Source organism: Malaya genurostris, chromosome 3 (assembly GCF_030247185.1).
Source record: "Malaya genurostris strain Urasoe2022 chromosome 3, Malgen_1.1, whole genome shotgun sequence".
Lineage (NCBI taxonomy): Eukaryota > Metazoa > Arthropoda > Insecta > Diptera > Culicidae > Malaya > Malaya genurostris.
Window position 1 is genome coordinate 213,392,764 of NC_080572.1, and position 25,343 is coordinate 213,418,106.

Sequence of the window (25,343 nt, forward strand, 5' to 3'; positions counted from 1 at the left end):
GATCTTGCGGATGAGCACCCCACCAAGACCCTGTTATTGTTCGAAGAAAATTTACTCTTTGTTGGCATTTCGTTATCAGATACCTAATGTGTCCTCCCCACGTGCATTTGGAATCAAACCACACCCCGAGGTATTTGAAAGTCAAAACCTGTTCGATTATTCTTCCCATCATATGAAGCTGAAGTTGCGCGGGATCATGCTTTTTTGAAAAGACGACCAGCTCTGTTTTCTCCGCAGAGAATTCGATACCAAGATGAACAGCCCAAACGGACAATTTATCTAAGGTATCTTGCAATGGTTTTTGCAGATCAATAGCTTTGGATCCAGTAACTGAAACCACGCCATCATCTGCCAATTGTCTTAGTGTACATGGGGTTACTAGACAGCTGTCAATGTCATTCACGTAAAAATTATAGAGGAGCGGACTGAGGCATGAGCCTTGCGGGAGACCCATGTAGCTAATTCTGATTGTTGCCAAATCGCCATGTGAAAAATGCATGCGTTTCTCTGACAAAAGGTTGTGCAAATAATTATTTATAACCGCTGGGAGTCCATGTTGGTGGAGCTTGTCTGAAAGAACATCAATGGAAACTGAATCAAATGCTCCTTTAATGTCTAAAAATACAGATGCCATTTGTTGCTTTTGAGCGAAGGCAATTTGGATGTCAGACGAAAGTAATGCAAGGCAATCATTCGTCCCTTTATTTCTACGGAAGCCAAACTGAGTATCTGACAACAAACCGTTCGTCTCGACCCAAGTGTCGAGACGTCGTAGAATAATTTTTTCGAACAATTTTCTGATGCAGGACAACATCGCAATGGGTCTATATGAGTTGTGATTGGAAGCTGGTTTCCCCGGCTTTTGAATGGCGATAACTTTCACTTGTCTCCAGTCAGGTGGAACAATATTTTGCTCAAGAAACTTGTTGAACAATTCCAACAAACGTCTTTTTGCGAGGTCGGGCAGATTCTTCACCAAGTTGAATTTAATTCTGTCCAATCCAGGAGCGTTATTGTTACAAGACATGAGTGCTATGGAAAATTCCATCATTGAAAAGGGGCTATGAGATAAGTTACAAATGATCGTTCGGATTACGAACATCGCGTGTGGTTTTTCAAATAATCAAATCGTATTATCTACCCAAAGGTGGTTGTTACGAGCGGTCAACTAAACTAAGCTATTTGAAATTCTTAACACTCCTACAGAAAAATAACTGCAAAATTAAAAATATGTAATATTTTTATGAACGAGTTTTCAATTTCTTCAGCCTCCTTGATGTTTCCCGTAAGCATAGCGGGAAAGTGTTGAGAACAATCAAGTATCCTGTTTCTAGTTGCAAGCAGTTTAACCTCACCCAAAAAGAGCAAGACATGCGCATGTGAATAGTTGTTGAACGTTCTCGAAGATGTTTGCCTGATAAAACGCAGTCGCGGCGTGACGACTCACATTTTCTCTGTACCTTTTAAACTCAACCATTGATGAGTTCGACGATCAGTCCGAAGAGAAACGTTAAGTAGATTAGATCACGTCTCAAAGGCGAACAAAATAAAAGTGTGACTTTGTTTCTACTTCCTGTCTGCTTAGTAACAAGTCAAATTTGAAAATTTTGCTGTGTGACAGTGATTGTTTCTAGGTAATAAAAATGGAATTATTTCGTGAAAATCATGTGCGAAGGCAAAGTATCCTTCTGTATCCGACATTGATATTGCGGAACATTTTCTAGTGACTTCTATGGCCATGCACGTGATTTAAAAATATTCGTTCCACGGTTGCCAAAAAATTTGATCGCTAAAAATAGATCGGCGCTGAGCGTTTCGTGACCTTTCAATTTTCAGAAATAGCCATGGCCAAAGTACCAGCTATCGGAATTGATTTGGGTACGACCTATTCATGCGTCGGGGTGTTCCAGCATGGCAAGGTGGACATCATCGCCAACGATCAGGGAAACCGAACCACACCGTCGTACGTGGCGTTCACCGACAGTGAGCGATTGATTGGCGATGCTGCCAAGAACCAGGTGGCGATGAATCCTAATAATACAATTTTCGGTGAGTTGAAACCATAAACTTTGCGGAAGAGTTACAAGTTGTTGCATGATTATTAATAGACATAAAACAAAAGTGTGGAAAAGATGAGACACAAATGTGTAAATGGGACATTTCTGATTCAGGGGAATTAGTTTTTCGAGCATTCGTCGTGCACGCTACGGCTAATTACCGATGACAGCTTTGGGCCACGGTGTGGGCTGTTCTAGATAATTTGTTTATTAGCGGGCATTGATATAGATTCAAAAGAATTAGTTTACTACTTACTAGAAGTTCTATAGGGGGTTAGTTAGTTCTACTCTATTCTACTGAAAATTGGCCAAAATATTAAAAAGCTCCGAATGAGTACTTGAAAGCTAAAGTTAGATTTTAAGACAGTTTTATATCTATAGTTGGTAACATTGGTAATGCTTTCTTGAGGAAAAATCCACTATATTTAACTTTTCGAAAATCATTCGATACTAATTCAACTTTTCCCATTTCTTATGAATGTTTATTCAATAGCGGTCAAAGGGTTTTACTTGGTTTCACGTATAGAAACATTTCCTTTAATTCCACTACATGGAATTCAACAACTTTTAGCATCCTGCATGTGCTCTCCACTTTTGGTAGGAGGTTAACCTCATTCAAATTAACATTTTATGTAATTTAAACACCAAAATTTCCTTTAATTTGTCTTTTCATTTCCGTTCTTGAGAAATTTTCATTACAATTCAGTTACTGTTAGTTGATGATTGCTTCAAACATCGCTTCTTCGTTCATTTTTTCGTCATATCCATTTTGTCCTCCTATCGTTCATATTTCTTTTTGTAGTTTATGAGGATTGTGTTTCATTCTTACTATCTATTAACGATTTTAAAACCAGTATATTTGTTACCGGTGGTGAAAAGTTTACGTAGATTTTGGTTGTAGAAGAAATTGTTATTTGTTTAATTCAAATACTTCTTCGTAGCTTCGTATCAAACTGTATTCAGTTTCATTGTAGCAAAGATACCATATTATCAAGATATCAAGCTCTTACATTTCACGAACAAATCGCTTGCAACTTACATTTTTGCGAGCATGGCGCCCTCAGGAGGGTCCGAATCGAATCTCGTAGATAGAATTATGGGAGAGAAATGTCAAATTCGTGCGCGCCAAAATAGCAGCACTGCGCACTCGTACAATCCACATGATAGCTGTTTTTTGAAGAAGGGCGAATCTTACAAAAGCAAACAAATCGAGTTTTCCTATCGAATAAATGCTTAAAAATCCTACAATTTTGCTTAAAATCTCGATTCTACAGAAGATTCAATCTTAGTAATACAAAGAACTATAAAGGGCAAAACTGTCATTCCTTTCGTTTACGTAAGTTTCGCCCTTCGTGTACCATGCCAACAAACGGGGCGTTATTTCAATTGTTTGAAAGGAAGGGCGAAACTGTTTTTTTTCGTTATTTGAGATGGTTTTCGAACTTTTTACTACTGGAAATAGTAAATGAGACGAAAAAATTACCCGCAGATTTGTGTTAGTCGCTGAAACCAGCCAATTTCACTAAAAACGCGCGAAGGCGTAACTTCAAAATTCACTCAGGGAACATAGAAGTAAACAAATCGAACAAGGGCGAAACACTTTTTATGTTGATTTATTCAGTGGGTATAGAGGAAAAGTGGACAAAACAGCAGCACATAAACCAACAGTTCAATATACGATGATTTCTAAAAAGGAATTGAAACCAAAATGCTTTTCTCCATTTGCTGTCAATGTTAGATTCGCCCTTCTTTGAAAAACAACCGATATGTTCAATGTAATGCTGTGCGATTGGCATATTGTCGCAAAACTGAAATGTAGAGGCGCTGCTTATTTAGAGATGATACTTTCAGCAAGAGCTGTCAAATTGTTAGGAAAAATTTTAAATACTCCACCTTTTCAACGATTTCTTATGAAAACGGGCAAATTTATTTGAAAAATCATAGTAGAAGTTGAAGAAAAAGTTTTTACTCTGAGGTGATAATGTTGATCTTAATTCATTGTGCGAAATCTACCGTTTATTCAGAATAGAGCATTAAACTTGGTTTGATACCATTTTTCAAATGCCTGGAAATAACAAATTAAGTATCCAAAATAAATAGTACTCGATCGCTATACATTCTAGTACTCGAGAAATTAACATTACACTGGTTTTTGTTTAAAAAAATGTTGATCCGATTTCTGAAGATTCTCCATGTTTAATCGTAGTTTACACTAAAAAAAGCAGTAGTAATCACTTTGAAATCGATTTTCTTCTACTCCACTTAATTTGTTAAACTATCTCTACATACCTGTACAATACTTCTACTTCACGCAGAATAACAACTAATGTTCTTTTTATGTGAAGGTAACAACTAATTTTCAAACTATTTTTGCAAGGCAAAAAACAACAACAAACCGTTCCAGCAAATTTAACGAATATTTCGTGCAATATGTCGTTCAACAAGCGCTCAACGACCAACAGAATAGAACCGAATACTGAGAGGGTAATTTCTCCTTAAGCTGACAGGGTCTGATTGCAGGTTAAGGGGACACTGTATGAGACGGTTGAAAAAATGTTCCGTTTTCTTTAATTTATTGTACAGAAACAGAAAAATACAAGAAAAGTCCTTTTGAGCATTTGTTGATTATGTGTTCGATACTATAAGAAAGAGCAGCAACATATTAACATAAAAACATATGATCAAGAAAAAAAGGTTTTTTTCTGGTTGTTTTTATAAAAAATAAACTATTTAAAACAAAATTTTTATGCATACAGCTCTCTCTATAAAATCTATCGAAACAAAACTAGATTCACGTCGATAGGTTCAGCAGTTTTATTTTTCTTGTGATAACGGTTGATTTCGAGAAAACGCACTTCAAAGTTTAGACGCTTTAAAGAACCCAGTAAATTTTGTCGAGTCGCATCGGTGCTCAGCGGCCCGATAAGCACTGCGATCGGGCCGTCATCGAACAATTCTGAATCGTTTGCATCAACTGCATGTGCCTGAAAAAGCTTTACGTTTACATTATGTATCGCTAGCGCAACAGCGTGGAAGATACCAAATCAAGGCATTATCCGTTCGACGTCTTCCCAAAAGAGTGATAAAGAGTATCGGATATTTTTTGTTTTGTTTCGATTATAGAGATCTTAATCTTCAAGTCGTTTGACCCTATGTTCGGGGTTGAGAATCGCACTCCGCTATATCTGTATCCAAGCATCAATTATCGGGCATCCGTTGTGTTCCTTACTGTAGTATCTTTTCACTCTTTTGCATTAGAGATACCCAATGTAAATGTCTATCTTGTTCGAAACGCAATCATAAGTTTTCGTGTACGATTCATCCGATGTTCGAATCATTTGGGAAATTGCATGGCGCGTGTAAATTCAAACAACTATATCTCCGAATTATTCGAAATTCATCTTTGAATCATTGCAATTATGTTCTCAGCTGCTATGTCTATCGATTGAAGTAAAAAAAATAAATCGATTTTTCAGTGCCCTCCTAAAACGTCACTTCGCTTGATATGAATCGTAAATGAGCTGTCATTTTGTTAAATTTGATCATTTCAATATCTTTCCACTATTTGCAAAACTATCGAGTCTAATTCAGCGGCTTTTTGCGGGTTCAAATGAAACCGATTTATGACTGTATCAAATTAAGTACCAAAGTAAACTTTTCACCTACTTGAACGCGCCTAGCAGATTTCACCCCAGATGCTTGGCAACGTCTGCCAGAAGGTTTTACCGGAATGCTGGCAGAATTCCGGCAAGAGTCTGGCAACAACGCAAAAATCGCATCCGGTAGAGAATTTCGCCTAGCGATTATTAACGGTTCTGTTTCTGCCGGATTTTTGCCATACAAGACTTGCAGAACCGTTTTGAATCGGTTTTACATTTTTAGCGCCTGTGGTTAAATTTTTTTTCATTAGGACCCTCTTAGAAAAAAACGTTCAACGGTGGTCCTTCATTGGTCCAATACGTTGGATCATTGGTCCAATGAACGTCCAATCAATCGTTAAACGCGAGGCCAACACGGGACCTTCGTTTGCCTATTTTGAAAAAGACCGTTGAACCGAATGCCATTTTTTTCGTTCAACAAACCTGGCAGACAGAGGTCCACTGTTGAGCCATTTCTAATATGAGAAGTTGGAGCTTCGTTGGACTAGTTTTACTGCACAATTTCCGAAAATTTTTCCACTTATTTTTTAAAACTAACACTACATACCTGTACAATACTCCTACTTCACGTAGAACAATAACAAATTTTCTTTCTATATGAAGGTAACACCTAGATTTCACACTTTTTTCGCTAGAGAAAAAAACAACAACAAACTGTTCCAGCAAATTGAACGAATATTTCGTGCAGTATGTCGTTCAGCAAGCCCTCAACGACCAACAAAATAGAACCGCCTGCTGGGAGGGAAGTATAAATGAAAGGTACACACTTAAAACCGTTTCTCGAGCTCGGCATAATGAAATGCCGAGTTAGATCGGCAACACAACATTTTACTGAGCATTCAGTAATCAACATGCTACTTTCCGAAAATCGTTAAAGTAATATGCTAATATCTCGATAAATCGCGTTCTTTTGCCGATGTTTGGCTTAATATTATACTGAATTTGTCAGTAGACAATAAATATACCGAGATCAAACTCGGTAAGACACGAATCATATAATGTCTTTTTTCGATTTTACAAAGCATCACGTCGCCATTGCTCGTGGAACTGGAAAACATGTAAACTTGATGAAGGAAAAAGATTTGTATATTTTGTGAAAAGATAAGTTAAATTAAAAACTATCTTCTTCTATATATATTTAGAAATATCCGCTTAATTACAGGTAAAGGCCTTAAGTAGCACAAGAAACAATTGTCCTTAGTCATAATGTTTTCTTTTGGTGTTTGCGCTTTTTTGGTTTGCTGAATTTAAATTAACATCAATAAAGACAATTTGGGTAAAAACTCAGTTTCAATGGATGTTTTCTTTTTCAATATCTAAAAATTGTCTGATTTACCCCCCTATGTTATGAAAATCATCCCCGAATTTTTTTTCTGGATGCACGCCTGATACGTACGATTAACGAATATCATATGAAATCAAAAAGAAGAAATATCGATCTTGCAATACGGTGCACGTATCGACATAATGACGCAAAGTCGCCTGCGAAATTTTGACAGCTGCCGGAATCTTGCCAGGCTTCTGCTGGCTGCCAAAATTCCTCACAAGCGAGCATGAACTGCTCCCAATCTTCACGTGTCCCAATCTTTACTTTGAGTCCTTCAACGCATCCAGCACGTCACTCCGTTATTTTTCGAAACGTAGAGATGTGGAGAAAACTTGCCCTGACTTTTCGGTCACCTCTGGACAGTCCAAGCAGACAGAGAAGGTCGAGTGGCTAAACCAATGCAGGTACCCTTTGAAGCAGTCGTAGCCTGACAGACAGAAACTGTGTCAGGTCTAAGTATACTTCATCAGGGAGTCTATCGATCTAACTCGAGATTTCCGGTATCTGTCTTTTTTAACTGTATCTCTTCAGCTGCCATCAGACTAAAGATACAACTTTGGAGGTTCTACGTGCGTGCCTATGTACGTATCTGTCGTACCACTCCACGTTTTTCTTGACGACCAGTCCGATGGGCATCATGTATGTGATTACGCAAGCTGCCTCTCGGAACTTGGTGAGATATGCAGTGATAATTCGAAGACACATAAACTTATGCGGGCACTCCAGTTTCTCCGTGTTGCGTACCTAACTAAGCGTTCCAGGCCACTCTTCGTAGCTAAGAAAACCCGTTGATTAGTGTATTACCACTCATCACTCCTAGTTGCTCCAGATATTTCCTGGAGATGATCTCGGAATCGCCGACGTGGATCGACGCTTCTAATGCCGAGTTGCTATTGTTGACTTTGACAATCTTCGTCTTATAGTGCACGAGCATCAGTCTTATACTGCGAAACCCATCCTCTACTTAGCAAATCGAATGTAGCCCGCTCAGTTCAACCTCTTTGATGGACTTGCGATACACCGTTAATTTGACATCGTACGCTAATCCAACCAACTTCCATAGTAGTGAGCCCAGGGTTGATCTTTGTGGAGCTCCAGCCATAATATAGAAGCAATTCTGTCTTGTGTAGCAGTACCCGATTTTGCAAGTAACTTTTCCATATCTTGTACAGTCTTTTTTTGCAATAATCCGCCCATTTGATGCTATTAAAGCCATTCTTTACGTCCGGTGTGACCACTGCCCAATAGCTGATGACATGTCACTTGCGTTGTATAGCCACAGTAACCGCGGTGACTATCACCGGGGACTTGATGGCATCCGTCGTCGACCTTTCTTTACAAAACCTGAATTGCTCGTTGGACAGTGCTCTCCTGTAAGTAGCCGCTTCAGTATGACTTAATTTCTTTTTGGTTTCAATCAAGCAGATTATGTAGTATCTAGCCGACAAACCATCTGGCTGTTCATCAGGTTTCGGTAGTAACCCAAATCTATGACAAATCCGGATTTGCGGTTCAATGCATAGGGCCCTGGTCTTACAAGCCCGTTGTCGTAAGTTCGAGCCCCGACATGCAGGGATTCATAGTGTCAGTGCGAAGTCTATTTAAACAGGCTTTGCTTTTACCAATCTCCGCCATTTCCATATATCCGGAGATACACGTTGGTTCAGACATCTCTACGTAGCCTCTCTGAACATGTCTGGATTCGTCAATTTAGCCACTTTCTAGGTATTGTTCGGGATGCCCTCTGGCCCAGGAACTTTCATAGTATCGAACGATCTCATTCGTACCTCTTTCAATTCGTCTACGGAAGCTTTGGTTATTGGTGCTGATGACAAGTGTGCTGTTTCGTGATGCGTGAACAGAGCCCATATGAGTACCTTTAGCTTCGTTGGGTTCCGCGCGATTGCTATTGCTTCTTCTAGTATTGCTCGCCATTACCCTGTATGGGTCACCCCATGGATTTTGCGTTGGCATTCTAGCACAGGATGTTGATTCAAGTTTTTTTCCCATCCTCTAGCCCCTAGGAAGGTTGTACAAAGGTTTGCTATTTGCTCGTTCTACCAATGGGTCGATTTTCTGTCGCTCCTTGGTTGATCAGTTCTCGGCTTGATGCCATCTCAAACTCGTGACAGGCGGCTATTAACTCATTTCTACTCAAGTTCGTTGTGCATGGGAACATTGAAGACGGGTATAGCGAGGTTGGTTAGTCGATATCTTCTACGTAGTCTACCTGAGTTCGATGTCCCAAGTTAAGCTAAGACTACAAGCTTAAGATTGAAACTTTCATATTTAGACCCAATCTTGAATCTAACCAATTTTCTTCTATTTCTTCCAGATGCCAAGCGCTTGATCGGCCGCAAGTTCGATGATCAAACTGTACAATCCGACATGAAACACTGGCCGTTCGAGGTGGTGAGCGATGGAGGCAAACCGAAGTTGAAAGTTGAGTACAAAGGGGAGAAGAAAACCTTTTTCCCGGAGGAAGTTTCCTCGATGGTGCTGACCAAGATGAAAGAAACGGCGGAGGCTTACCTGGGTTATAAGATCGCTAATGCCGTGATTACCGTGCCGGCTTATTTCAACGATTCTCAGCGTCAGGCCACGAAGGACGCAGGAGCGATTGCCGGACTCAACGTACTACGTATCATCAATGAACCGACCGCAGCAGCTATTGCGTATGGTTTGGACAAGAAAGGGGCTGGAGAGCGAAACGTGTTGATCTTCGATTTGGGCGGTGGTACTTTCGATGTGTCGGTTTTAACCATCGAGGATGGTATTTTTGAGGTCAAATCAACGGCTGGTGATACCCACTTGGGAGGTGAGGACTTTGACAATCGGATGGTTAGTCACTTTGTGGAGGAGTTCAAAAGGAAGCACAAGAAGGATATCTCGAGTAACAAGCGTGCCCTCAGACGATTGCGGACAGCATGTGAGAGGGCGAAGCGTACCCTTTCTGCTTCTACGCAAGCGAGTATTGAAATTGACTCCTTGTTCGAGGGCATTGACTTTTACACTTCGATGACCCGCGCTCGGTTCGAGGAATTAAACTCAGATCTGTTTCGCGACACCATGGAGCCGGTGGCGAAGGCTCTTCGTGATGCAAAAATGGATAAAAGCAATATTCACGATATCGTTTTGGTAGGTGGATCGACTCGTATTCCCAAGGTACAGAAACTTCTTCAGGATTTCTTCAACGGTAAAGAATTGAATAAATCGATCAATCCGGATGAAGCGGTGGCTTATGGGGCAGCTGTGCAAGCTGCTATTTTACAAGGTGATACATCGGATGCGGTGCAGGACTTACTTCTACTGGACGTCACTCCACTGTCTTTGGGTATCGAAACTGCTGGGGGTGTAATGACAGTTCTTATCAAACGCAATACCACAATCCCAACAAAACAGACCCAAACTTTCACTACTTATTCCGATAATCAACCCGGTGTTTTGATTCAAGTATTCGAAGGTGAGCGTGCTATGACCAAGGACAATAATTTACTGGGAAAGTTTGAGTTAAGTGGAATCCCACCAGCTCCAAGAGGAGTTCCACAAATTGAAGTCACTTTCGATATCGATGCAAATGGCATCATGAATGTCTCGGCCATCGAGAAATCGACCAACAAAGAAAATCGTATCACCATCACCAATGACAAGGGCCGCCTAAGCAAGGAAGACATCGATAGGATGGTCAATGAAGCCGAGAAATTCCGAAGTGAGGACGAAAAACAAAAAGAGAAGATCACGGCGAAGAACTCGCTAGAATCTTACTGTTTCAACATGAAATCGACCATGGAGGATGCCAATGTTAAGGACAAAATTCCCGAAACCGACAAAACATTGATACTAGATAAGTGCAATGATACTATTAGCTGGCTCGATGCTAATCAAACGGCTGAGAAGGATGAATTCGAACATAAGCAAAAGGAGCTGGAAGCTGTTTGCAATCCGATTATTCAGAAGCTGTATCAGAGTTCGGGTGGAATGCCGGGAGGAATGCCAGGAGGAATGCCGGGTGGTATGCCGGGTGCTGGTGGACCACCACCCACAGGAGCAGCTGGGCCAACAATTGAAGAAGTTGACTAGACTCGGGAGTCGAGGACTCATTCGAAGTGACTATATCGATAATAAAAGACTACCCGGAATCTAGTTGATCCGTTCTGGTTTTTTTTTATTTCTGAAACGGTCGCAACATTTGTCTCGAATACACTTCTTGGTTTGTTTGTTCACATAGATCACGTCTGAAACACAAAATCATTCGTTCGAAAAATAGTTGCAACGAACAGAAACGGAATTTACATATTGTAACACAGTTGCTATTTTTTTCGTTCAGTATCAATATTTGTGTCATAGTGTCTACTGAAGGTAATTTTTTTTATCAATTCATTGCTGTTTACATGCCTTAATATTTAGACGACTACGCCTTTGTCGTTGCTGCGATTGTATATAAATTCTTATCATCTAATCTGTTTTTTTCGTAACGAATATTCGCTATAAACTTCCGTAATATCTCTTGACAGCCATTTTTTTATGCTTTTTACATCAGCCAAATTGTTCACGTGTGTGTTTCTTGGTATAACTCTTTGCAAACTAAACTTTTTTTTTCTCAGGGAAGCATTGCACGAATAGGTACTGAATTCACAGATCTAATCAAAGTAACATATTTTGCTATATTCATATTACCTAGAAGTTCTTTTGTAGATAATAAGAAACACCAGTTTATATACAGACGGAACTCAATGTCGTCTTAATTCAAGCTGTTAATTTGCCTTTTTTTCCCAATGTACAGCAGCAATACGTTTGAGTTGTCTTCTATGTCTGTGATGAATTTTTTGAATCGGAATTTAAGGATTTCACTTTTGCTGGTCGGGTTATTGATTTTGATGCATTTAATATATCAGTCTATGTTCAAACGTTCGTTTGCGAATCTACATTCATTAGTTTTTACTATGTTTAAGAATTTGTCCGTTTTGAATATAGTCTATTAGCAATGTATGGTCAAAACAAATGGTTGCGGTCTTTTTTTTTTGTTTACCTATGGTATTTAGCTAGTTTGTTGTTACCGTAGTACATTTTCGAGTTAGCATCTGTTTTAAAGATCGTCCGAATTTCGGAACTACTCTAGAGTAACTGTCTTCGTGAACTAACCAACAGAGATATTTGGTTCGAAATAAATTTGGATTACAATTCAAAAGGGTCAAAAATATATCATAATTCTCGGTTGATTTTTCAGAAGGCCGTAAGAGCAAGTGACAGCTTCTCTTTGTTCACTCTCTCTTTCGATTATTGTGATGAGATTAAAAAGATTTTCTTGGATTTCACAGTTCAGTTTGAAAGTCGAAAGTTTCGGGCATCATTCTATGCAAAGAGTTAAGTGATAAACGTGTAAATCGCTTGGTAATTAATAGAAGAGAAAGTAAACAAAGAGAAACTGTCACTTGCTCTTACGGCCTTTTGAAACATCAACCGAGAATTATCACTAATCTAGTTGGATAACCGATTCCGAATAAGATTTTTGAAATGCTTGTGAACTAAATGAGAAAGTCGGATATTAACTGTTATATCGATTTCCTGTTTCGACTTCTTAGTTCAATGAGAATTAATTTGTGAAGAGACTTAAGAAATTCTTCTCCGCCCATATGATAGTTCAGATTTGGTACCATCCGACCGGTTGGCAGTGGTTTTTACGAAAATAATGCAAGGAGCAAATCACTATTAACTCTGGAGTAACTCATAAAAGTGACTAATCTAATCCGAAAAAAACTCACCTTATCTCAAACGATGGATTCTTATCTTTCTTAATCCCGTATAAAATCTGTTAATCTTTTATAAACTCGTTTGATCCCGCAGTATCCCTACTAAACATTATTAAACTAAAAGCTAGACTAAAGCTCCTTTTAAGCACAAACTGAACGAAATATTTTAATTATCAGTTTTATAGCCTGTTCGCACTATAGCGGGACGACCGGGACGGGACCATCCGGGACTATTCCTCGCCGAATTTTTCGCACCGTCGGCGCTGGAAAAAACTCGGCGAGGAATATTGGTGGCAACCAAATGGATTTTATCCCGGATCCGGGATTCCAATACATACACACGCCGGTAGCTCAGTCATCGCCGATGAGGAAAAAACGTCCCGGATAGTCCCGGATGGTCCCGTCCCGGTATAGTGCGAACAGGCTATTATCCGTTTACATGTAAGGCTCGTCAACAGCATTGCGGTAATTCGTGAATTTTTGTATTTACTTTGACTAATGTGGATCCCTTAAAAGGAAATCTTTTCCACTGGGATTTTACTTAAATAGAGTAGGTGATAATCCCTCCGAAACTATTATAAACTCGTCTAATCATTTTTGAGTTCAGGCAAAGTTTAGAACACCATCTTGAGCAGAGATGCCAGGTAAAAATTTCAAATATCTTCAGGCAGGGTTGTAAAAATCTGTATATCCGAAAAAAATAATCTGCAGTTAGCATGTATGTCTTGGTAGCTGGAATTTCTCCCTAAAATACGACACGCTAAACTGACTTGACGATAAAAAAACGGTCGCGACAATTTCAAAAGTTTGTAAATTTTGACGAAAGTCTGCAAAAAATTCGACTTTCAAAAGTCTGCAGCACTATGTACGAAATCTGCAGATTTACAGACAAATCTGCAGATCTGGTATCTCTGTTGATGAGACTAAATTCAGAACGTCAAAAATCAGCTGATTGCAACGTAAATAAACAATTAGTAATGCAATTAGGTTTTTTACCGTCACTACTAACCAAGCAGTAATGTTTGTAAACAGAGATTTTTTGGTTTGTCTATTGACAAATTGGATGAGAGCATTTACGGTCCATATCGCCTAAATAAAATATTAAAACATTTGTTCACGATTTGATACGGTTTGTTTTTGAGATTTATTAAATAAAAGTGACTAGTTGCAAAGTGTAAAGATGATTGTTTGAAATGTGTTCTTCGATTTTTGTTTAAGCTTGCTTGTAAACAGTACCGCTGAACTGTCAAAGATTTTTGTTCATTCGTGACGTCACGATAAAAAATTCAATATGCAAGACCACAGTTGATTCACTTTGCTGGTACTTCGCTTTACTAGAGTCCCTATTATAGTTAGAGTGACGAGGAAAGGAAATTCGTCAAACTGGGTCCCTGGCCATTAGGTTTTGCACGATGGCCAAATTAGCACGAACACTCAAACAAATCAGTGACAGCTGTCAAAATTGATTCATTTTGTTCATTTTTGTGAGGTTATGTCATGTTCGTGCAAAACCTGATTGCACGAAATGAATCTTGATTTGAAATTTAAAAACTTGAATTCGTGTCGGTGTATCGTTTGGATTTTTACAAGAGTTTTAAAATGCAGTGTGCTGCTAAATTAAATTCCTTGGCTAATTTTTTAAATATTTTTTCAGACAAAAAAGTCATCCATGAGAAAACTCGCTTTGCGTTTTTTGCAAGCGCGATCTCTTTGAAAACTAATCTCACATGGCAAAAAATCAGTTGTGAAAAGTTCGCCAGCGAACGTACTTCTCGAATCGCTACGCCAATTCTAGCGCGTTATTCAAAAGTTGCGCCTGCTGTGTGCTTGAGACATGCTGTCCATTCTGCGCTCCTGCTACTTCTATGAATCAAATTTATGCTAAATAGCGTTTTATTTTATAATCATATGAGACTCTTCACCCTTTCGATTATCTCATTAGCGATAGTTCTGTAAATTCTCATCACGTTTCACTGATACAAAAAATCACTTGTGAATTTCGAGGTTCAGAATGTTTTATATGCTTGTTTCATTAATAAAAATGTCGGAAGAGATTTTTTCTATCACTGAGTTTTTTTAGTAAATCTCTCGAACTGATTTTTGCACGAGTGATACATAATGAACTTTTTCTGATCATGATTTTCCTAACACTGGTTTTTATCACGAAACACTACAATCAAACTGTTTCAAGTACGGTTCACACGATCGGTCAACTTTCGTCAACGTTAACGGAACTTCACCTGTAGCTTAGATTCGTTTAATGCTTTTATTATTGAAACGAAACGCGTACCGGCGTAAAACCGTTCTGTGAGGTTGACATAGCATTTTAATAAGTGTTACAAAGAGCTCATTTCTATTGCCGTTCCTTGCCGGATACGGTCACCTGATATAACGTGTGAATCGTACTTTAGCCGTATAACATATGATGTTTGTTTTCATCACGAAATATCCTAGTTTTTTTCAATTTCTGAAAGTTCTATAAATTTTGGTCATAGAATCTAAGAGCAGAATATCTTGGTAATATGATGTTTTTGCTCTTTCTAATCCATGTAGGCAGAAGCGTTGAGTTTGAAACAAAACCCAGGTTGTAGCGTGGCTTTGTTCTTTGTTTTTGCGAACAATAAAAATAGCGCATGGAACAAAAGAGTAACATTTGCAAATGTCGCCGCGATCGCTGATGTTTTAGGTTCTGCAGTCCCACGGCATCAAACTTTTGTTTTGGTGCAGGTTTTTGATTGGTACAAGTTGTTTTCTTTGATTATCGAGGTTTATTCCTTCCGACCGGCCAAACTTTCCACAAAGTACTATTTTAGTGTTATGCGTCATATGTGCGAAGCTATTCGTTGCAAGAGGCCGGAATTATGGTCCGACAACTCTTGGTTTTTGCCTCACGATAAGGCATCGTCGCTTATTGCATTGATTCTTCGTGATTTTTTTCGCCAAAAATTCAACCAATACCGTTCCGCAATCACCGTTTTCGCCTGATTTAGCTCCGTGTGACTTTTGGTTAATCAGCAAACTCAAACGACCGCTCCGGGGGAACCGTTTTAAGTCAGTTGAAGACATCAAACTGTTTCAAGAATCGGAAAAAATGTCAGCAAAAGTGTTTTGTGGTCGGGGGAGAGGGTATTACTTTGAGGGGTACGAAAAAGATTTGGAAGAATAAATAAGAAGTTCTGGAATTATGAACAAAGCTTTCTTATTTTTCACCCACAGTAGTAGTATTGCACAAGATCCATAACGCAAGCTTTTTAGTATTGTTTGAAAATTCGAAAAACATTGGACACGCGATCTAAGAAACTAGACTGTTCGCCAAAATTTGTAGCTACCGAAATGTATGCCATTATATTTAGTAATATTAAGCATAAATGAACGGTATTCAGGTATTTGATCTCTTACGTTTTGAAAGCTAAGAACAATTTTCATAAAAAAGTGTGTCTATAAACAAAATTGGAAATTAATCGTAAACATTCAAAAACTATTCAGTCTACAAGCGAATCACATTTGATCAAAACAAGCCTATTGGAGATCGTTTTGTATTACTTTTATTGACGTTCGCTTTCTGGCTGCGACCTTCCTCTAGCATGTTTCATATGAGACTGGAGTTTTAGAAATAATTTATAGATTCGTGGTCTTCCTACAGCTTTGCTTTTGCATCGATTGACCAATCAGAGCGATGCTTTCCAATTGATATATCGATGACACTCTCAAAACCGTCGTCTCTGTTAAAGAAATCCAGTAAGCCAGTATAGCGTCTTGAATTTTTAGCGGCGAAATAGGACACTGCTAGCTAGTAGCTAAAATTTCAATGATATATAATTGAAAATACTTTACTTGATATATTCAAATGGATACGTAGATATATTTCCAATCAAAAGGTGAAATAATATTAGTAATTGAAACAAAATTGACTGAGCTGTAACCTGATCACGTTACTACTGGTATTTTTCCTTGAATTTTTAATTTGCACCTCTATATAGAGAACAAAGATGAGATTCCACATCAAAATATCTAATCAATAAGTACTTTTTGAGGCGGATATAGCGAAAAACAATGTCTTTTTTTCTACAACCTACCAACGTCTAGTGTAAAAACAAAACAACTAAATAAATTTATCTTCTGATCCATCCATGTATTTATGGGAAACTTCGCAAAACTCGTCATGAACAATAATCTCGAAGTAAAAATGATTAGGATATTTTCTAAAATCGCACTGAAATAATAGAGCCACACTCAAACAAATGATCTGGCTACAATGTCCAATTCCGGTAAATTTCGATTGTGGTCCCATAGAATTGATTCCGTGTTAACAAACATCCTCAGGGCTTCACAAGTTATAAAGTATAAAGGTATAAAGCGAGAAGACTAGTGTTTGATGGACAGAGAAGATTGTTTTGGTCGGGTGACGGCCAGGATGTAGACCATGTTCGATGTACGCGCTCTTGTGTCTGTTTGGCGTTTTAGAGTGACTAAAACAAGATTCAGAGTGGCGAAATGGTAGCGCGTATGCACGGAATGCATAAGAACGCAGGTTCGAGTCCTGTCTCTGAGCGTATCTTTTTCCAAAAATTCATCTTTTCTGTTAGTTTTTCTTTCATTTGGCCTCTCCAATATATGTTTCCGCTCAGTCATTGCAAAAACTGAACTTCACAAGTTGTTTGGAGACCTTCCAAGTGAAAAAAATGATACGTCAATAGTAAATAGATTATAAACCCAGCTCACTGATTTTTCTGTACTTGTTAGGAGACCTGCATTTCTTCGAGATTTTGATGTAAATTCAATGTACTTTCAAATTAGAGCTGCAAGATCAGCTACTTTTTGCAACCATCTGAAATAATTGAGAGCGGAATACAATGTTCATGTTTTATATAATACTATGAATAACTTTGTTCAAAATGTTTTGAGTGTTTTACATCAAGGTCTGAGGCCAGTGTGTTTTAGAGTGATTTATAGGGCTATTTTCACTCTTCAAATCTGATTTTCTCAGAAACGGTGACGAATATCAAAAAACCCAACTGACAATCTCTTAGAAAACTAGTTTAGATTATTCTGTGAAAATTTCAGAATGATTCATTGGCTTTACCGGTTGAGAAAGTCATTTTTCTGATGGAAGAATTGCATAGCTGAAAAAGCCGTCTTTCAATTTGTTCATTGAATATCTAGCCTTCAAAAGCATGAATCAAAAATCTATCCAGACAATGTCTAGATAATTTAATTTAGATGCGATTAGTGCATAAAAACATATATGTTGTCGCGATAAAAATGAAGTGAATGTTAATTTTGTGAAGGTAAGTCGATTTCTATGGTGGCGCCATTGTTTTCTGATCCAGTTCCCTAGTAACGTAACGAAACATGAGAGAGAAATAAAATCGGCTCAAAAAGGCTGCCAAACAAGCGGCAGCTTTCTTGGATTTTATGTGATGTAGTCAAACTTGTAACCGACAATATCAAAACTTTTTTGGCCACCTGGCCACATCGAGAGTCATTTTGCACATTTGCGAGAGAGCATGGAGAGAAATTTAATACGCACAGCGAGCCACGTGGTTTTACGCGACCTACTGGACTCAGCCCTTAATACGTATTTTAAGCAAAAGTGCGATATGTTGTTGTCAATTTTGTAAGTAGGGTCTGGTAATGAAAACGCACCAGAAGGTCTGCTTTGAAAGCAGTCCTAGTAATCCTGGTAATCCTAGAAACATCACCAGGGTTTGGAATATTCATTCACCGGTGAATGAATATATAGTTTCCATTGCATTGTGAGCGAACAATTCCACCGCTCACAAAGAGAACACCTTTCCAGCCAAAAAGAACCACACAAACAAAACGTTAGTGGAAGCAAATATATTCCACATATGCACAGATGGTATAGTGTGCTGGTATTAGTGTCTTCATAAAGCACAGAAGCCGTGAATATAGCTTGCTCTTTCGTGGTCATGAACGTCGTTCTTCTCACAAACAATTCATTGCAAGCTAACGATCTTCACGGGGCTAGTAAGTGATGAAGATTATATATTCAGTTTTCGCTAACAGGCTGATGACTGGCTCTCCGACGCGAACGGCTGTTAATGATGACTTTATGCCACGAAAACTGTTGCATATCACTTATTCAACTCGTGTCAAGTTAGTAGAGGGTAAGAATTCTTAGTTATACTTGAATATTATAAACAGAAGTAACAGGAGCGAAGCAATTCGCAATGGCGATCTGGTGATCTCACCAAATACTGCAAACAAACAAACGCTTCGTTTGCTGGCTGTTAGAGAGAAACTAGCTCATGCACTCTTGTTACTTGTGTAAATCAAATTCCTGCTGAATAAATGGGTTTAATCGTAGTAGTGCATGATAGGTAATCAACCAGTAGGATAAAAAATAGGTCTTTTAATCAGTATTCCGCGTTGAACATTTTTCCATTGAATTTTCATTGTGTATTGCTATGAGCTTCGAGAGCTGTAAGAAACACATGTCCCCATTACAGCAAAACCTTTACTCTAATAAACGCTCTAGCGGTGGCAGTGCACACCTGCTTTCGGACCTCGAAGCAGAGATGCCATTTATACAGATTTATCTGTATTATACAGATTTTTACATGCACATACAGATTTCATACAGCATACAGATTTTGTACAGGTTTTTAAAACTTAATACAGATTCATACAGATTTTCCAAAAAAAAGGAAAGAATAAAATAATTTCGTTTGTCTGAGCTCTCTTTGGTAGTAGTGACGAGATGAGAGTTTTGAAATCAATCGACGAATCACAAATTGATCTAAAAATCTTTAAATGGTGTTGATAGTTTAAGTTGAGCACTGAGATCCTACATCAACTCATCAAGCCAATATTTTGAAAGTATACGAAATTGAAATTATGTTTTGTTGATTCCGATTGGTGATGAAAATTTGAAAGCATTTAATGTCGTCGTTGTAGAATGATATGAATATTGAGCACTCATTCAATTTCTCATTATAAAACCATAAATTTTAGGAGTAACATAACCTCAACAAATTTTTATTATAAATATTTCGATTCTATAGTGGATACAGATAAATACAGATTTTTCATTTTGGGTAATACAGATTTTCTATGAAAATATCTGGCATCTCTGCCTCGAAGAAACATGCGACCGTTAAGAGCCAGTCATCAGTCTGCTAGCGAAAACTGAATATTTAATCTTCATCACTATCTTGCACCGTGAAGCTAATTTGCTTGCAGTGAATTATGGGGCTAGAGCTTCTCTCTTGCCGAGAGAAGGAGAAACAGTAGTAGGGGTGAATATTGTTCGCTCTCTTCTATTCTCGTGCATGGACAGCCACTTCAATAAAGCAACAAGGCTCACACTTCCTCAAAAGCGACATGATTCATAAAGCAGGTATATTCATGAATAACATACGCCGCGAAGCATGTATACTCATCTTCACTGCTTCATTCATCCAAACCCTGCATCACTATATGAAGACACTGAACCATCGCTGTAGTGAGAATTGGGTTTACTTGAGACAGAAAGATCATTGACAAGTGAATTGTTATTTTTTCGGCAGAAATAATAAAGTTGAAAAGTGTGTCGTCATAAAAGTTTTACGTATCATCTCCAGACGCATTTAAAAGAGTTGTTAATTTTATACGTTATTATGCGAAGATTTGAATTCTTGTCTTGTGAATACAAAAATTTTTAGATATAATAATCTGTTATTTCAAAAGTCACTTCACTTCATATAAAAATTTGTGAACTGGTATTTGAATACAAGCACACTGTCATAAATATTCTCAATTGAACGTTAAAAAATATTGCCTAAATTCTTTGCTGTTCGACAGTTGATTTTTCTAACGAGAAGTGAGGTCAAATTGGATAAGAATTGTTCATAGAATAACTGCATGGCTGGTGATACAATCCTAGATTTCTTTTGAGGCTCAAACACTCGACGACTAGCTTGTGCGATAGGCGTTTCAGTCGTCTGATTGTCCCAATTCGAAATAATCACGGAATATATAAAACTAGCTAAACAGCATAGTACGTAAACCGCGCGTAGTGCAGACAGGCATTGAGTGCAACAGAGTAGATGCACATTTTACACAGTTCAGTGGCAATAGTAGGTTTGTTTCAGTACCAGGGGCTATTGTTTTAGTTGTCTGTTTCAGAGTAAAGTGCGCGTGATTTTTTTTTCAAGCTAGACTATATTTTCGTCTGTTTCACGTGACAAGGATAGTACCGACGGACGGCTTTGGCCAAAATAAAATTTTATCTTAGTATGACGTTTCTGATCGTATTGTGATACCTGTAAATACTCATATGAAAGGTGAATCGGTCTTCAAAACGTTTGTTGCGAAATGAATCACGCGATACAAGTGTATAAAAATGTCGATGACTACCACTAAAGGAGGTCGATACGAGCTGGTACAAAACAACGGGATATATTCAAGTGAAATTCTATGCTTTTACTTCGTCAGGCTCAAACTCAACTGGTTGAGAGACGAATATGAGTGTATTTTCCACCATCTCAGATAAAAATATGTTCAAGAGTAATCATGCACATTGAATATTTCAGAAGATTTATGACCCAAAACAACGGAGTTGCATGGCTAAGCGGGAAAAAGAAAAAAATAACGTTAGGGCAGTGGACTGACGCTTGCAATTCACAGATGCCAACCTGATTGAAAATGATTAGAAAGTTGACCAGTGTACGGTTGGAAGTAGTTATCACGCAGAATTTGAGAATTTGGGCTGTGTAGGAAATGCATGGACTGTGTTGAAAGTTTAGTAATGGTGAATATCAAGAATAGTGACGAGGCTTACTAAGCTGGATTTATATTGACGCCTTATGTTTGGTTGCTGTCAGCGTAAAACCGTTACGCGAAGCGTCGAGGCACGCGTGCGAACTATTTGATCAAAGCAAATCTGTCGAAGTGAACGTGATGCGAAAACAGTACATCGCATTGCATCGCTTCCAGCCATCTGACACCGGTATGTTAGCACCAGCCATTTGAAAATATACCGATTACGTTGAGCCCCTCGCGTTTCGAGCCCCAAACACTGCGATGTATTGATACTCATCGCGACTCTCAAATTGTGAAAATTATCTCTTTTAATGTCCCAAAACACTGTCTGCTGTATTTTAGGTAAGCCGACAAGTTATTGTGAGAGAGTCGACACAAAATTCACTAATATTCGTGCACAAAACAAGGTAAACGCGTTAAATAAATGCATTACTGTTCGTTTGTTTACGTTGCAATCAGCTGATTTTGAAGTTCCGATTTTGATCTCATCAAGATGGCGTCGTGACAGGGGGCCGATCGCTTCGCTTCGGTCCGCGTTCTGCGTTCACTCTGACAGCAACCTTAAGGTGCAGCCAAAGTGAGCACGGGACGCGCAGCGAAGCAAAGCGATTCAATGCGAGGTACGGTTATCGCATAGTATTCACTCTGACAAGTTTGCTTTGATCAACTGTAACTAGCTCGCATGCGCGTTTCGACACTGTTTGCGTGAATGCTTGAACTCTGGCAGCAACATTAGCTCTTCGTTGTTACAACCATTCGACGTGAAGAAGACTCGTGGAATCAAAATAAATCGCTTGAATCACGTTTACGCTAGAGATTTTGAATATTATTGAAACAAACCTAATACCGCTTTGACTTGCGTCTGTTTTTTTTGTTTGTTAGTTTATCGTTTATGTAAAGCTACAATTGCAAAAAGTTAGAAATAGAAACGCTACATTTCAACGTCGATGTCAGCTAAGCAAAGATTCAATAGTTGTGAGTAACTGTTACTGTTTCGTTAATTCTCTTAGAAACCGGAATACTAAACTCGCGAATTAGGAGAATGCAAAACAACTCATACAGACCCTAGCTATTCCACCATTCGTAAACCACTAAATGTTTCGGCGAAGTAAGAGCTCCTAGTTCTGACTGCTTATCGTTCTGGTGTGTTAAATGGAGAATCGCGTTGTGCTTCACATTATTTTTTGTTCATAAATTCAGTCATAAGAATATTTTCTCCTGTTTGATTCCTGCAATTTTCGATCCCACTAGCAATTCCTGCAGGCAATTTACTCCGGTTAGGCTTGGTTGAAATTGCCCGACTGCTGACTTATATCTGATTGAGCTTTGTTCGTCTGTTTGCTGATAATTATTGCTTATTTAGTGGTTTGAATCAATACTGCAGATATCATTTTATAGGCTCTGTTTCTGTTTTTTTTACATTAGATACTCTGTTGGAACTTTAGGACATGGACTGTGCTAGAGTTAATCTATCAGTTAACCGATGCTATTGTTTAATTAGTTTCGTGGAACAAGAGCTAAATCGATTCGATTCACATTCCGATTTCCTGGTTGCTTTGTTTTTGATTGGTCTTTCATTAGGTCTTTAATTCTACTAGATTTCCTTTTGTTTTAATTCTAGCCTGCTGTTGTTTCGTCAGATCTTTGTTTTCAACTATTGTTATCAGCTATTATAGTAATTACTCTATATAAATGTCGTACTTGTAGGTTGTAACTTATCTAAAAAATCCATAAAACTCCTATTTAACAACGATGATAACCTCCAGGTTGTATCCTTTGCGGTTGTGTGTTGTTGTGGTAAATCATCCATTTAGCGCAGGTTTTAGGTTAATTTTTGTTTTTTTTGTTGTTGTTGTTGTCATGTGTTGCATTATTTTAATAGTTCAGTAGAGCTGCAAGGGCCGTCGAAACCGCCACATGTACTATCGCTAATAGACCGCTGGCTCAGGTTAGGAGAAAGCTACGAATGAAACAAAACGATATGGTTATTATTGAGGTAAATTATGTTTCGCAGTCTGCTTAAATAAATAAATAAGGAATATAGATTTCTTAATTTTCATAACTACAATGTATTTGAACGCTTTAGAAATAATAAACTTTCCGATTTCGTATGAATAAGAATTTCGGAAGTGCAATACCTTCCTCTTTTTCCGCGATATCGATACATATCCGATTGTTTAATTGTAGGTTATATTAGTTGCTGGTAAAACGAACTAACTTCAGTTATACCGGCTACTAGTTCCCGTATCCGGCAGTACCGGAAATAGTGAGCAAATACTCTGCAACGGAACTCACTTCATTTTCTCAGTGATGACAGAACCGAATTTCAAAAATAATGAAAGCTCGCACGATTCCAAAGACATCTGTTGAATTTCATCCCGAACCGGTTTCCGGATCGCTACAGCCGGGTAAGCATGTGAAATTTGCCCCCACGATTCCCTTATACCATATATGAAAGAGTTTAAACTGGAAACAATTTTCTAAAAATTTAAACCAGTCAACTGCCATATTGACGAAGCTAGGCTGGTTTCAGACTTTTTGGAGATGGGTTAAAAATACTTCGAAATTTTTTAACATATTTTAAGCACTTCCGATTTTTTTACCACTCTAGATGTTTTAATAATAGGTTAATAATTTTTAGACTCGTTAAATTGTGGAAAATCACCATTTTTGAGTTTCTGTAAAAAAAAACATTCAACCATGCGTCTCCATTGAAGTTCTATTAGAAAAAAGAGCGCATGGCGCATAACTACTAGAACAAAGCACCATGCGTTTCCTTCGGATAGAGCTTCAATGGGAACGCACGGTTCTTATAAATTTTTTAAGAAGAAACATTCCTAATGAATTTTTCTCAATCTGTTCTAAACACATCACTCAATAAGTCTTGTGACTAAAACACAGATGGTGCTATCATTGTTAAATCCATATGACGTTCATGAAGTACCAACCTTTAAAAGGCTATGTGTGAAATTTAATTACAGCCATTTAACACAATTTCGTGTGTTAATTTATCATTGCTTTAAGATTAAAAAACAATACTGTACAAGCTCAGCAATGGCTTCAAAAGTGTTACCCGGACTCTGCTCCATCGAAAAAAGGCGGGTGGGTAATGTCAGAGACATAACTGGATGTCGTGAATACGAAAACAACTGACATGTTCCTTAACACCTCCGAATATCAATTGTATGAATTATGCAAGCATTCCCCTTTTTCACATTTTTAGCAAAAACAAAGTAAGCTTCACTTGATCTCGATTACTGTGAATTTCACACAGCGAAAAGTGCACAAATCTAACCAAACTGTTTTAGATGTGCACTAAACTGAGAATATTTACCTTAGACTTGAGAAAAACAATTCCTAATAGTTCTTTAAAAAACTTTTAGAGCCATTAGAACGGCTGATTTTGTGTGATGCTTTCCACCGTTGTTTTTTCAATAGTGTACTATTGAAATACTTCAATGCTCTTGCTTTACACGTTTAAGTTGAAAAATTTCGATTCTATTGGTAGTTAGATTATAGAAAACCCTTCACAGATCACTGAGCTATGAGCTTTCAAAATACGAGAAAGGTAAACGCGCCTTAAGAATTATCCTCTTTGATACTCGTTTATACCAAACATTTCAGAAAAGTTTAATTTTGAATTATTTGAGATTATGTCACACAACTGATAATTTTATCATATCATTTGTGTTCATATTCCCGATGGCATGTAGCAAAAATTATATTGATTCGTTAGATACAACAAGAGATATTCACGATCAAAAACTTATCACTCTCTCAGAGG

The 25,343-nt window shown here is 38.1% G+C and overlaps 2 protein-coding genes across 7 annotated transcripts in view; one reads left to right on the forward strand and one right to left on the reverse strand.

Moving 5' to 3' along the window:
- Window positions 1–1,468: 1,468 nt before the first annotated feature.
- Window positions 1,469–11,191, forward strand: LOC131437008 (heat shock 70 kDa protein cognate 4-like). The gene is made up of 3 exons (XM_058606038.1): window positions 1,469–1,634; window positions 1,837–2,049; window positions 9,379–11,191. The coding sequence occupies exons 2-3, from the start codon at window positions 1,845–1,847 to the stop codon at window positions 11,121–11,123; spliced, it is 1,950 nt and encodes a 649-aa protein (XP_058462021.1). The 5' UTR covers window positions 1,469–1,634; window positions 1,837–1,844; the 3' UTR covers window positions 11,124–11,191.
- LOC131437009 (uncharacterized) overlaps window positions 11,183–25,343 on the reverse strand; it is a 118,685-nt gene continuing 104,524 nt past the window's right edge. For all 6 annotated transcript variants that reach the window (XM_058606040.1, XM_058606046.1, XM_058606045.1 and 3 more), the window contains one exon: window positions 11,183–23,519. Coding sequence is in view for 3 of the 6 variants with exons in the window: in XM_058606046.1 (XP_058462029.1) it covers window positions 23,430–23,519 (90 nt within the window). In the remaining 3 variants the exon portion in view is untranslated. The remainder of the gene's footprint in view (window positions 23,520–25,343) is intronic.